Source organism: Sinocyclocheilus anshuiensis, unplaced genomic scaffold (assembly GCF_001515605.1).
Source record: "Sinocyclocheilus anshuiensis isolate Anshui unplaced genomic scaffold, SAMN03320099.WGS_v1.1 scaffold813, whole genome shotgun sequence".
NCBI classification, from domain to species: Eukaryota; Metazoa; Chordata; class Actinopteri; order Cypriniformes; family Cyprinidae; genus Sinocyclocheilus; species Sinocyclocheilus anshuiensis.
In genome coordinates this window covers 1,485,617-1,498,681 of record NW_015540942.1, presented here as the reverse complement: position 1 = coordinate 1,498,681, position 13,065 = coordinate 1,485,617, and the positions used below count along the sequence as shown (strand labels likewise).

At 37.7% G+C, this 13,065-nt stretch overlaps 1 protein-coding gene across 1 annotated transcript in view; it reads right to left on the bottom strand.

The window, feature by feature from the left end:
* Positions 1-13,065, bottom strand: part of LOC107689705 (deleted in malignant brain tumors 1 protein-like) — a 30,961-nt gene that overhangs the window by 874 nt on the left and 17,022 nt on the right. The window contains exons 3-7 of the mRNA XM_016487824.1: positions 1,770-2,087; positions 1,088-1,393; positions 676-963; positions 159-479; positions 4-79 (exon numbers count right to left, since the gene is read on the bottom strand). Coding sequence (XP_016343310.1) covers positions 4-79; positions 159-479; positions 676-963; positions 1,088-1,393; positions 1,770-2,087 — 1,309 coding nt within the window. The remainder of the gene's footprint in view (positions 1-3; positions 80-158; positions 480-675; positions 964-1,087; positions 1,394-1,769; positions 2,088-13,065) is intronic.

Here is a 13,065-nt window from a genome sequence, read left to right as displayed (position 1 = left end):
AGCAGGAGGATGATTATGAGGACAGACAATAAGAGCAGCACAGCTGACACTGCAGCACCAATGACAGGAAGCAGGGAGGCTGAGAGAGACATAAGGGTTTGAGTTCAACTTTCATTACCAGCAGTCCAGCTTGTTGTTAGACTCTTACACATCAGTACCTGTGATAGTGATGAGCAGCAGTTCAGAGGCAGATGAACGGAAGGAGCGTGAGGAGAAACTGACTTCATAAACACAACTGTAGTTTCCCTCATTTGAATATTCTGCCTCAGGAAAGAAGAAGGAGGCAGAGTGATTGACAGCTGACTCAGTCCTGGTGATATTTGATTCCCTGAACAAGTGAAAAGAGCCTCCAGGAAACTGAGATTCAGTGGAACAGATGATAGTGAAACTGTGGCCCCTGGTGATCACTGGCCCCTGAGGTCCCTCGTCAAACCATCCAACAGGAGCACTGTGGGAAATGCCTGGCTGCTGCAAGTTCACTAAAGAACAAGAAGAATGCATTTATATGATTACAGAAACTCAAACAATAAAGCTAACTAAAAAAATAAAATAAAATAAAAATGGCTTCAAGAACTGCATCTTTTCATGATCAAAAATACAGATTGAATTCACTTCTATGCAACTAATGCATGTAATCTATGATGCAGGCAATGACACTAAACTGAACACACTCACCCACAGTGATGTTAACACTGTTACTCCAAGGTGACTTGATAGTGTTGTTTTGGTAGGAGTAATGACAGCTGTAGATGCCCTGATGTGAGACGTCTACATTAACAAGGTTGAAAGTCACACTAGATTCATGTTTCTGGAAGGATATAGATGGTCCGTTTCTGAAGAGCTGGAATTCAGCATTAACATTGCATCTTGGTTTAGGTGTTGTGCATCTGAACTGGATATTTTCTCCAGAAGAAACAACTGCACGTCTGGAGGTCAAAGAAAGGGTCGGCATCTGCAGGTCGCCTGCAAAAGAAAAATTTAATTATTTAAAAATGTTGAAAAATTATGAAAAACATGAATCTTAATGTAATTTCTGTTGCTCATTTCCCCCAAAATAATGTGTGAAGGTGCTTAAGATTTGACTTACCAGAACAAACAACACCAGCATCTTCACCATGATTACAGTTATGATTTGTTAGTCCACTGTGTGAACATTGTGTGAGGGTTCCTTCACTTCCTGAGCATTCAACATCATCCAGCCAGATTGATCCACTGCCTTGACCAAAAGCAGCACTATGAGGTGCACTGATGGCTGATCCACACTGTAACTGTCTGCACACCACAGCAGCATCATTCATGTCCCAGTTATCATCACACACGGTTCCCCACTGGCCATTATAACGGATCTCCACTCTTCCACAGCATGAGTCAGACCCACTGACCAAACTTGTGTCTGGTAGTTGGCCATAAAAATGTAAGTAATAAGGATAAAAAACATGTTTTTGGGTCATGTGTCTGTTACACATTAGTTTACATAAGTTTATTATTATTATTATTATTTGGGGCCAAACATCATGGTTTGTGTTTTCTAATCACTGTGATATTATTTTCACCACAAGCTAGAGGTACATTTTCAAAACTCTTAGCACTAATTTCTAAACAGATAATCAAAACAATCTGTTAGAAATGTAGTAATAACTGTTTTGAAAATTATAGTAAAAATTATGAATTAATTATTAAGTAATTAAATGTAAAAATTAAAAATGTAATGCTAAGAAAATATTACATACAAATACAGCAAAACTACAGGAGAAAAAAATAACATATACCTTGTAAGCAGACAACTCCTGCATCTTCAGAATGACTACAGTCATGTTGTCCAATAGAAGGACGTAAGCACATTGTGAGTGATGATTCAGTTCCTGAACATCTCACATCATCCAACCAGATCGGACCACTTCCCTGTCCAAAATGAGCACTGGTTTGTGCACTAACAGCTGCTCCACATCCCAACTGTCTGCACACCACAGCAGCATCATTCATGTCCCAGTCGTCATCACACACTGTCCCCCATTGGCCATTATAAAGGATCTCAACTCTTCCAGAGCAGTCACTATTACCATTGACCAGTCTGATACTATAATCTCCTAAAAAACATTATGATATAACAAGTATTGTAACATTTAAGACTAGGCAAAACAGTCATTCATATCATGTAACTAGAATAAGAGTTGAATAAGAGTGACTAAACAGTCTGTTACTTACCAGCTGCATAAGTTAGAGCACTGGCTGTTGAGATGAAAAACGTGACATTTAAAAACATTGCGGATTAACAACTACACATAATGACTGACATTTCATAGATTAGGATTCAAATAAAAACGTTTTTTAGGGAAAAATAATACACAGGTCAAAACAGAATCAAAATAGAACACATGCTTAGGCCAGAAACATACGTTAGACCTACATACTCAAATGCAGCCGAGAGCGCTTGCTTTCGGTTATTATAGCTTCTAGCAACACAAGATCGACCTCGTGTGTCACTGCATTGTAAAATGTGTCTAGAACTAATATAAGAAGTTATAACTAATATAAGTAATTATTATAATATACATATGATTATAGTATATTAATATTATAAGTAATATTATAATTACTATTAATAATAATAATAATAATTAATATAATCAATATAGTAAAGCGCTTTGGGTGTACAGTAGAAGGCCTAGCCTATATATTATACTACGGGGCTGTTGAATGCTTGAATCTGATTGGCTGACGAACTTTCTAAAGCGTGCAATTATTGTGCATTCAAGTCCTCCTGGGACGTTCGGATTTATGAGTTGACAAGTCGTAATTACGACGTCAGGTGCATTCAAGTCACTTTGGTAGGAACAAGACGGAGATTTAACTTTTCTACATAAAATTCAACGATTTTTTAAAACTCTACATCTACAAAACGATGATTAAAGAATGTGCATCATGTCGTGTTTTTGCTTTTTTCTGTTTTTATTCAATTTATGAATGTGATGTAAACTGAATCATTATATATTCTATGGTAATTATACAATAATATAATATTTTATTAATGTCAACAAATTTACCGTCAGACGCTGCACATCTCTAGTCTGCATCATAGACTGTAAAAAAAACATGGACGTAGTGTCCGTGACGTCACCCGTAGGTTTCTAAAGAGTGTTTTTTAAGCCTAAAGTGGGCGGAGCGGGCAGTCGCCATCTTGGCAGCGCGTCACCGCGTGTCACTCCTGGATAATCGAAAATGGGCAAATAGGCGGGAGCTGGTTGCTGAAACCACGCCCACATAGCTCGACGGTGGTGACAGCAGCGGCAATCCACCTGCCAATCAAGTGGCCACGCCCTTAATTATGCAGAACTTTAAGGCTTAATATAATTTAAACGGATGAGTTATAAAAAAAATTCACCCTCCTCACAGCCCTGTATGAAGGGCAAAATTAGCTATATAGACCAAAATAATTGTTTGAACCTGGCTGTAAACGTTTTTTTTCTGCTGTATTTTAACATTGACTCCCTTTTGCAGCCAGCCTCTAGCGGCCAGTTGACGAATTACAGTTTAAGTCACTTCCGTGTTGGCTTCACGAAAGAGAGCGGGAGGTTGCTGCTTGGTCTGCATCCATTGCATTCAATATGTGCGTTCACGCCATATCGTAATTACCGTGATTACGAGATACCTTCCTTACGAGATAACTTGTAAAAAGCTTTCACGTCCTCGTAGAACTCGGAATTACAACTTGGGAACTGGGAATTTTCTAAGAGCTACAACTTGTACCACCTGACCACCTCAGATTCATTAAGCGCTATGTTTAGGCATTGATAGCAGTGTTGCCAACTAATTTTCAGGGGAAGTTGCTAAAGGAAGGTTGATTTGTTGCTAAAAGTTGCTAAATGATGTTGTGATGACATTGCGTGATGACGTCATTACGTAATCACGATGCAAAATTGTCAAATCAGCAAAAACATGTATATATTTTATATATGTTAATTTAGATTTGTTCGTAGCAATATAAATGCATAATATACTATTAAAATATAAATAGCTATTTTTAAATCCATTGAATTATCGAAAACGTACACATTTTTGAATGATTACAATTTAAGTTTTATACTTTAAAGCAGTTTATTAGTAGTTAGTTAGTATGCTGCACTCAAAGAATTACAGTGTAATGTCTATTTCTTACAGTGTACTGTAAGAAACAGTGTAACTCATCAACAATCGCAGGTACAAGCTACTAACAAAGTGTCTCATAAATGAAAAATAACAGTATTCAATTATTATTATTATTACTGTTAAACAATTGCAAATAGCAGCTAACTTAATTCCTGTAACGTGTGTACTGCTAGGCATCTTTGGTTTCCTCTTTTTGTGTAATTTAAATGGTAAATTGTGCCTTTTTATCGTTTGAGTCACTTATCAAAAGTTGCTAAAAGCTGCCAAATAAATGTAAAAAAATAGCTAAATTTGTTGCTAGGTGCTTTTGGAAGAAAAAGTTGCTAGGGTAGTCTGAAAAGTTGCTAAATTTAGCAACAAAATTGCTAAATTGGCAACACTGATTGATAGTGCCGTAGAGTCCAAGGGTGTGAACAGCTCCAAGCAGAACGTCACATGTTCTCATCTCAGAATTACAGTAATTACGACATGGCGTGAATGCAGCATGTTTTCTCACTGACACACCCCCAATTCGGAAACTCAGGGCTTATGCTGCGTTCACGCCATATCGTAATTACCGTAATTTCGAGATGACAGCACATGACGTTCTACTCGGAGTTGTTCACGTCCTCGGACTCGGAATTATGCTTTTCTATGGCAACACTATCAACGCCTAAACAGAGCCTGCGGTGGTCAGGTGGTACAGTGGTCACGTGGTACAAGTCGTAGCTCTCAGAAAACTCCCAGTTCACAAGTTGTAATTACGAGTTCTACAAGGACGTGAACGCTTTTTACAAGTTGGAATCTCGTAATTACGGGAATATGGCGTGAATTTCGAGTTTTCCACTAACTTAGTAATAACGACTTTGTGGTGACGTCCATGTGCGTTGAACTCATATCTATCCGACAAACTTGAACGCACCATTATTTTCAGGGAAACGTAGTTCCAGCAGCATGTCCATATCACTTCGCCAAACTATTTCAGTTATTTCAAAAGTTCTTACAGCCTACAACAGCAAAAACACAAAACCCACAACGACACGGACCTAGCAAATAAATATAGTAAACAATATAATAAAAAAAAAACAAACAGATTATTTCAATGTTTTGCCACAAAATTACGTCTTATTAGCTATATATGGAAAGCACATATACTCACTTTCTCCCGCTCCCTCTTCCTTAAACGGACACACATACAGTGGGACACGCGCTCGCACACACGGAAACACACAGAAACGTGCTGTCAGTGCTGCTCTGACGATTTCAGTAAAATAGTATAGCAACTTAAAAGATACATGACATTTCTCACTAGCAAGGTAATAACAGCGCTGTTGTTGGAGCAGATGAACTTACAGTTTCGCTACGCTGCTGTCGAACACTGCTGAGAGACGCACAGATCTAATTCACACACGCTTAATCTCTTTCTCTCTCTCTCTCTCTCTCTCTCTCTCTCTCATAACTGCATTAATAACTGCATTAGTCTGCCATCAAGGGCTCAAGCCTCCATTACTTGGTCTAAAAGACGTTTTGGAATTAGCAACGCAGACATTGAACGAGATACGTAAGAAATTAATCCTACACACTAGAGCGTTTTAAGGACAAAAACCGGACGAATGTCTTGAAATACATCATCTGAGTGTGGTAACCGTAAGTTCATATGCTGTGGCTGTGGCATATGAATAAATGAAGCAAATAGCGCTTTACGTAAGGAATAATTGACAACGGGCCCTTGAATTACTAGAAAATAATGCATAACTGAGGTGTACCGCTTTGCGTCGTGGCAGCATCCCCAAATATTCACTATAGGCTAACTGTAAAAGCCACAGTCCTTCCGATGAGACAATAAACCGAGGTTCTGACTCTCTGAGGTCATTAAAACCCCCATGGCACTTCTTGTAAAGGGTAGGGGTGTATCCCCAATGCCTTGGCCAAATTCCCGCCACTGGCTTTTGTAAGTCATGGCCTCAAAGTCCCCATCCACTCAACTGGCTCTATCACTCTTTCTCCTCTCCAACTATTCATAGTTTTCACGTGACATCACACCCCAGGAATGCCCACTTGGAGGGCAAAACAAGGCTTTCTTCTACTGACCGCCTGTTATTTTTACAAGGTTTGTTTTAAGTACTAATGTATTAAGAGGCATGTATTAAAAGGCAAAAATCAGTATACACCTTATTGATGATGCATACTTTGTACAGGCAAGCAGATTGATCCAGAATATAAACGCAATGCGCAAAGTTTCACATTAAGTGTTTTCCCATAGAAAACCATTTGAAAGAAAACACTTAAAGGGGTCATATGATGCGATTTCAAGTTTTCCTTTCTCTTTGGAGTGTTACAAGCTGTTCGTGAATAGATAAGATCCCTGAAGTTGCAAAGACTAAAGTCTCAAAACCAAAGAGATATTCTTTATCAAAGTTAAGACTCTGCCACGCCCCCCTAAAACGGCTCGTTCTAACACGCCCTCACATATCTAGGTCACTATGTGTGAATATTTGCATAATGCCGCCCAAATGTGCACGCAAAGAAAGAAGGCGTGTTTTCAGTAACCACAGTTAGTGTTGAAGCAGCCATGTCAGGGAGACGCTGTGTGTTTCTAGGCGAAAGCAAAAGCACTTTATTTGGCCTTCCGAAAGTAGATGCATTTAGGAATCTTTAAGAGAGAGAGAGAGACAGCGTCACATCACAGTAGAGTCAGCTGTCTTAACCGCGGCTAGTGTACTGCATCATTACTGTGTCTGTTCCCCTTTCGGGCTTGAACTTATCGTAAAACTAATGACATTATTTACTGTCTTTACATTTATTTTGAAAGATGAAGCTCGCGATTATGGTAAGGGGAGTTACATTTCCGACGAGTGCTTGCGGTGTTCGGCCAATCACAATGCACTGGGTCACCTGGCCAATCAGAGCAGACTGCGCTTGTCGGAAGGAGGGACTTTGTAGAAAACGAAGCGTTTGAGAGAGGCGGGGCATAGAGGACCTTACAGTATTTACAGTATTTGAAAAATAATGTGTTTTTTGAACATTAAAGCATGTCAACATATTCTTTTACACCAAATAATTATCTTTAAAGAAGCATCATATGACCCCTTTAACTATTTAGAAATCACCATGTAATTTCTGCAAATGTTATTGTGCAAGTGTAATTGTTTAGTTCATTATTTTTATATTATTCATTCATATCTGAGATGTGGCAGTGGAACTTTGAAGAACGCTTGAAATTGCAAAACAATCCTGCACCCTTTCATGCATTTTTATATAGTACACACAAACAGTATTAATTGTGTGTATGAATACCCAAAATGCACCGAGGGTCGTGAGTGAATTCCCGTGTCTCGCCAGAAGATGGCGCCCGCAGCTGAATCACCCATCCATCCATTTCCAATCTGCTGGTCTAGTGTGGGTACAGTGCAATATAATACGGGTAATATATAATACATATAATACAGACTTTCAATTCTTTCCGAACACAACAAACTCACGGCTACGTTCACATTGTCAGGTTTGGGAATGACAGCCGCATGTACTTATAAGTGTGAGGTGAAATGTCCTGTTCACACAGCAGCTTACATCAGAGGCTCGAATATTGTCTGTATTAATGTGCAACTAATCCCGCATTCTAATGGTGACTATCACCTGTAACCATGACTAAAGTAAACATTAAAGATGGCGACGTCCAAAACTGCAAAGTCTTATCACAGTTGGCAAGACAAAAGATCAGTCGAGGCACGATTTCCTCTGTCAAATCTTGCAGCTTTTATACCTCAGTAGGGCGGGCGGCGGAGCATTTGAGGCGCAGACCACAAAACTGATGGGAGCAGCTCCGATGGAGGACAGTGACTGAATTTAAAACTTCAGATGACACACAGCTCCTATCTCCATCTCTGTAAGAGTGTTGCCAATTTAGCAATTATGTTTCTCGATTTAGAAACTTTTCAGACTACCCTAATCTTTTATTTAAAAAACACCTAGCATCAAATTTAGCAATTTTTAAAATTTGCCAACTTCTAGCAACTTTGGAAAAATGACTGAAATGATAAAAAAAAAGGCCATGTATTTCCCTTCTAAATTATAGAAGAAGAGGAAACCATTGAACATTCTATCCAGCCAAGCAGCACATCAGCCTGGAGAGAGCTGGAGAAAGGTACCGCCCAGCAAACATGCCCGCGCGGGCCCACTGCGGGTTTTCTGTGGGACAGTGTGGGCAGAACAACCCCACACTAAACCCACGTGGGCCCCATGTGGGTTAGCCCATGCGGGGCCCACAGTAGTTTTGCCCTTTGTGGGCCCTATGGGGGTTTCGTGTGGGCAAGCCCGCAGTGGGCTTTAACTTTACATTCGCTTAAAGATTATTTCAAAGATACAGTCATATTACTGTCATGTTAATGTTACTTAAAAATAATAGATTATAAATAATATCTTTGTAGGAAGAGTTGCGCGTCTCACACACAAGCTGGCGCGTGCACCGAGAGAGAGAGAGAGAGAGAGAGAGAGAGAGAGAGAGCGAGAGAGAGAGAGAGGAGTCGTTAGCGTAGCCTACTGTATGTACCCATAAAGATGATCACTGTCAGATGTAATCAGCCATCAATAATTAAACAATCAATTATGAAAATATATACTGAATGTAAAAATATAGCCCAGGAAATAATATTAAGGTAACTTATTCATGTAATTATGATTTATCTTGACTGTATAGTTAATCTGCATGTTTATTCATACAAACCTATGTAATAGGCTATTTGACTGATACATTTTTTCTTTTCTCTCCCTTTTCCATTCTCAGATATTATACCATATACCATATATTAAATCATTTAATGTTTGTTCTTCTCTCTTTTGAGTATTGATTGCCATCTAGTCCTGATTGCAGAGTTAAGCTCCAGCCCCAATCCTGTACTGCTGAAGCAGCTGATCAAGGTCTTCAGGATTACCACAAACTGCCAGTCAGGCGTGTGGACAGGCTGGAGATAAACTCTGCAGGATGTTGGTCCACCAGGACACCACTGTTGTAAGTGATCAACCTAGCAGTCATCCTGTATCTCTTCTCAAAGGTGTCTAAAATGCATTTTAATTTGTATTGATATATGCAATATTTCACTGAACTTCATGGATTTTTCCTCTTTTTCTCCGTGGTAATATTTAGGGGTGTCCCCAACTAAGGATTTTCATAGTCGAATTGGAATTTTCGAATCTTGCCGACAGTCGACTGATAGTCGAATCATATGTTATGGGGCGGGGGCAAAATACATTAAAAAGAGTCAAGTCAGACATTCGAAAGCCATAATTACTGACGTTAACACACAGGGAAAATGAGAAACGGACGCCTCGCAGATACAAAAATAATGTTTTGATTAAAAGTAGATAGCATTAAACATCAGCGAAACTCTAAGAATTCACTTTTTTATAATAGTGCTCTCATTATAACGTTATGTATATGACAGTAGTTATTAATGTTCTGCATTTTTGTTTTGAGCTGCACGCGCTGAGGATGACCAGAATTAAGTATTTGATAGCAGGTTTTTAATCAATGGGATTTAACTCATCATTTATCTCATATAGAATACGCTTTGTTATTTATACAACATAACGTTAATATTCTACGTATAAACTATCTGCACAAAATGCCCCGAATGTATATGTATGTGAAATCAGACATTTGAGCACCCCATATAGCCAAAATGACATGATCATAACACCTCGCGAATATTCGACTGTGAGATTGGTAGTCGAATAAGGCTCCTCCTATCGAAGCATCGAGTCGTCGACTATTTGAGGTCAGCCATAGTAATATTGCAGTGTTTTGCCAGAATATAACTTAACCTTGTGTGGACATATCTGTGGGCATGTTATAGGCCCACAATTGGCCCCATTGGGGGCCCACTCTGCTTTGTGTGGGCCAGCCCAGACTGAGCCCACACTTTGGGCTGTCCCACTCGGGCCCCATAGTGCGGGGCCCACATGTGCCCCGCATTTCACGCCGGTATTGGGGCCCACAGCGGGCTGCCCACGCGGGGAAGATTTTTTTGCCCGCAGTGGGCCCACACGGGCCCCAAAGGGGTATGTTTGCTGGGTAGCAATACACACATTGTTCATTTATATGATAGACCTTGTTATTAGCTTGTACCTATAATTGTTGATCAGTTAGATACACTGTAAGAAAAAAAGGGTAGAAAAACAGAAAAGATACTGATAATTTTCTGCCAGGAAATTATCATTAAGTTTACAGACATGTCCTGTAACCCTAAAACTCAAAATGCAATGCGCAATTTAAAATACAGGCAAAACACCTGTGAAAAATCAGGATATTTCTTCATATTTATTGTGCCATATTTTTATAGACTTTTTTTTAGAGTGTAGCATACTAACTACCAATGCACTACTTAAAACTATTAACTTTTAACTAAAAAAATGTTGAGAATGTTTACTAGTTAATAAGAAAATATAAAAAAATGTGACTGTTCAATAATAAAAATAAATAAAATTATGTAAAAAAAAAAAAAAAAATCCAATCATAAAAATGTGTTACTTTTACAAATAATTTATGTTTATATTATTTTACAAAATAATATATATTAACATATTTCAAATAATATTTCCACTGAGACTGAGCATTTATGAGATTTGAGTAAATCTCATTGTTATTCTTTGCAATGATTCAGTTTTGCGTCATGGTTACGTAACAATGTAACTGCGAAATGCCATCACAATGTTATTAAGCAACTTTTAGCAACAAATTGGCCTACCTTTAGCAACTTCCACCCAAAATTAATTCGTAACACTGCTCTGTAAAATTACCAAAACCACACATGAAAACCCGCAACCCACAGAGCACCTGACTAGTTGTCCCATTCACACACACTGAAAAAGTAATAACTTGTAAGATTTACTTGGAAAAAAATCCTCGTAACAATTTGCACTAACACATTTTAAGTCAATTTTACTGCTCTAATATCAAGTACAACTTACTTACTACTATCAAGTAAAATCTACTTACTACTGAACTTAACATTCATGAAGAAATTAAATATAATTGCACTCTAATTATGTAAATATTACTTAATTATTTTTAATTTAGTTGTGTTTATTTAAAGTAATTAAGTAAAGTTTATTTATTATAGTTTTTTTTTTTTTATATATACATATTTACATTTTAATTGTTGTTTTCTTTCTCAGGTAGATGCTGGAACAAAAAGCAGCCAGGCCACAGCATCTAAAATGGAAACTTCTATTAAAGTGGCTCCGTAACGTAAGAGACTTGGGATGGTGGAAGGAGCAGAAGAACCAGAAGATCAGAGATCAGGCAGAGCTCTACTGGTGCCCCTTAGGGGATTGATTTATCTATAATTATCTATAATATCTACTTAATGTTCTGATGTAGTTATAATTGGTCATTGTTCTGTTTTATAAATCTATTCAATATATCCTACTGTTCAATAGTTTGGGGTCAGAAAGTTTTTTTTTTCTTTAAGAAATTACTTGTATTCTGCAAGGGCGCATTAAATTGATAAAAAGCAACAGTAAAAACTTACATTGTTGGACAAAAATCCTATTTTAAACAAAGTGCTTCTGTAAAATTACCAAAACCACACATGAAAACCCGCAACCCACAGAGCACCTGACTAGTTGTCCCATTCACACACACTGAAAAAGTAATAACTTGTAAGATTTACTTGGAAAAAAATCCTCGTAACAATTTGCACTAACACATTTTAAGTCAATTTTACTGCTCTAATATCAAGTACAACTTACTTACTACTATCAAGTAAAATCTACTTACTACTGAACTTAACATTCATGAAGAAATTAAATATAATTGCACTCTAATTATGTAAATATTACTTAATTATTTTTAATTTAGTTGTGTTTATTTAAAGTAATTAAGTAAAGTTTATTTATTATTTTATAATAATGCCTTGCATTTATCAAAATATTTAGTAAATCTTACCATTTACTGAAGTAAATAAGTAGATTTTATTATATATTTTTTGTTTGAGATTTCCATTTACTTAGTTTTATGAATATATAATACTCCCTATGATTATGATCATTGCTATTTTTTTATTAATATAACCACATAAACTGTATTAATTTAGTCTATACCAGGGGTTCTCAACTCTGGCCCTCGAGGTCCACTTTCCTGCAGAGTTTAGCTGTAACCCTAATCAAACACACCTGAACCAGATAATCAAGGTCTTCACAATCACAAGAAACAGGGTAAATATCTATAGAAAGGTGGCCCTCCAGGAGCAGAAATAGAAACCCTTGACGTAACGTTCAAACATCACTTTTTTTTTTTTACATTGTGCAAAGGGTTGTAGGCAATATTATCTGAAAAGATACACATTTTCAAAGCTCCCCCGGGAACAGTATATAATCCGGGCAACTGTTTAGGGCGAATAGAATGTGAGTTCCCAGACTTTTCTTGGATTAAATCCTGCTGCTGATAAACATTAGCATTCTACTGTTGCAACCTTTACCAGGCAAAAATGCCTTGCATTGCTAGACATTGTGTGTTGTTTAATGGGGGTAATGTTTACTAAGGGTAAAATTTCTCATCCTGCCAGGTAGAGTGGAAAATTCCACTTTATCCACCCTGAAACTGTTAAACTGAAATGGATTTTGAACCGAGGTGCTTAAACGTGTATAATTTATAATGAAGCTGTATAATGAAAATCGTCTCATGTAATACACTAAAATGAAATACAATAAATGTTTGGAATATGACAGAGGAGACGCACAAAGGACAGACAGATAAATCATGAACACCTAAGGTTGACATTGGCTCAGTAACATGCCTCTCTTTCCATGCGGATTTTTGGCGGACAAGGGAAGTGAAAAACAGAAGGATCTCAACAGGAGGTGTCTGACACAAATACATGAGGCTCACTGGGGTTTGTGTCTCTCATTCTTATGTTGGTTTGACACTTTTTTCCTCTTTCC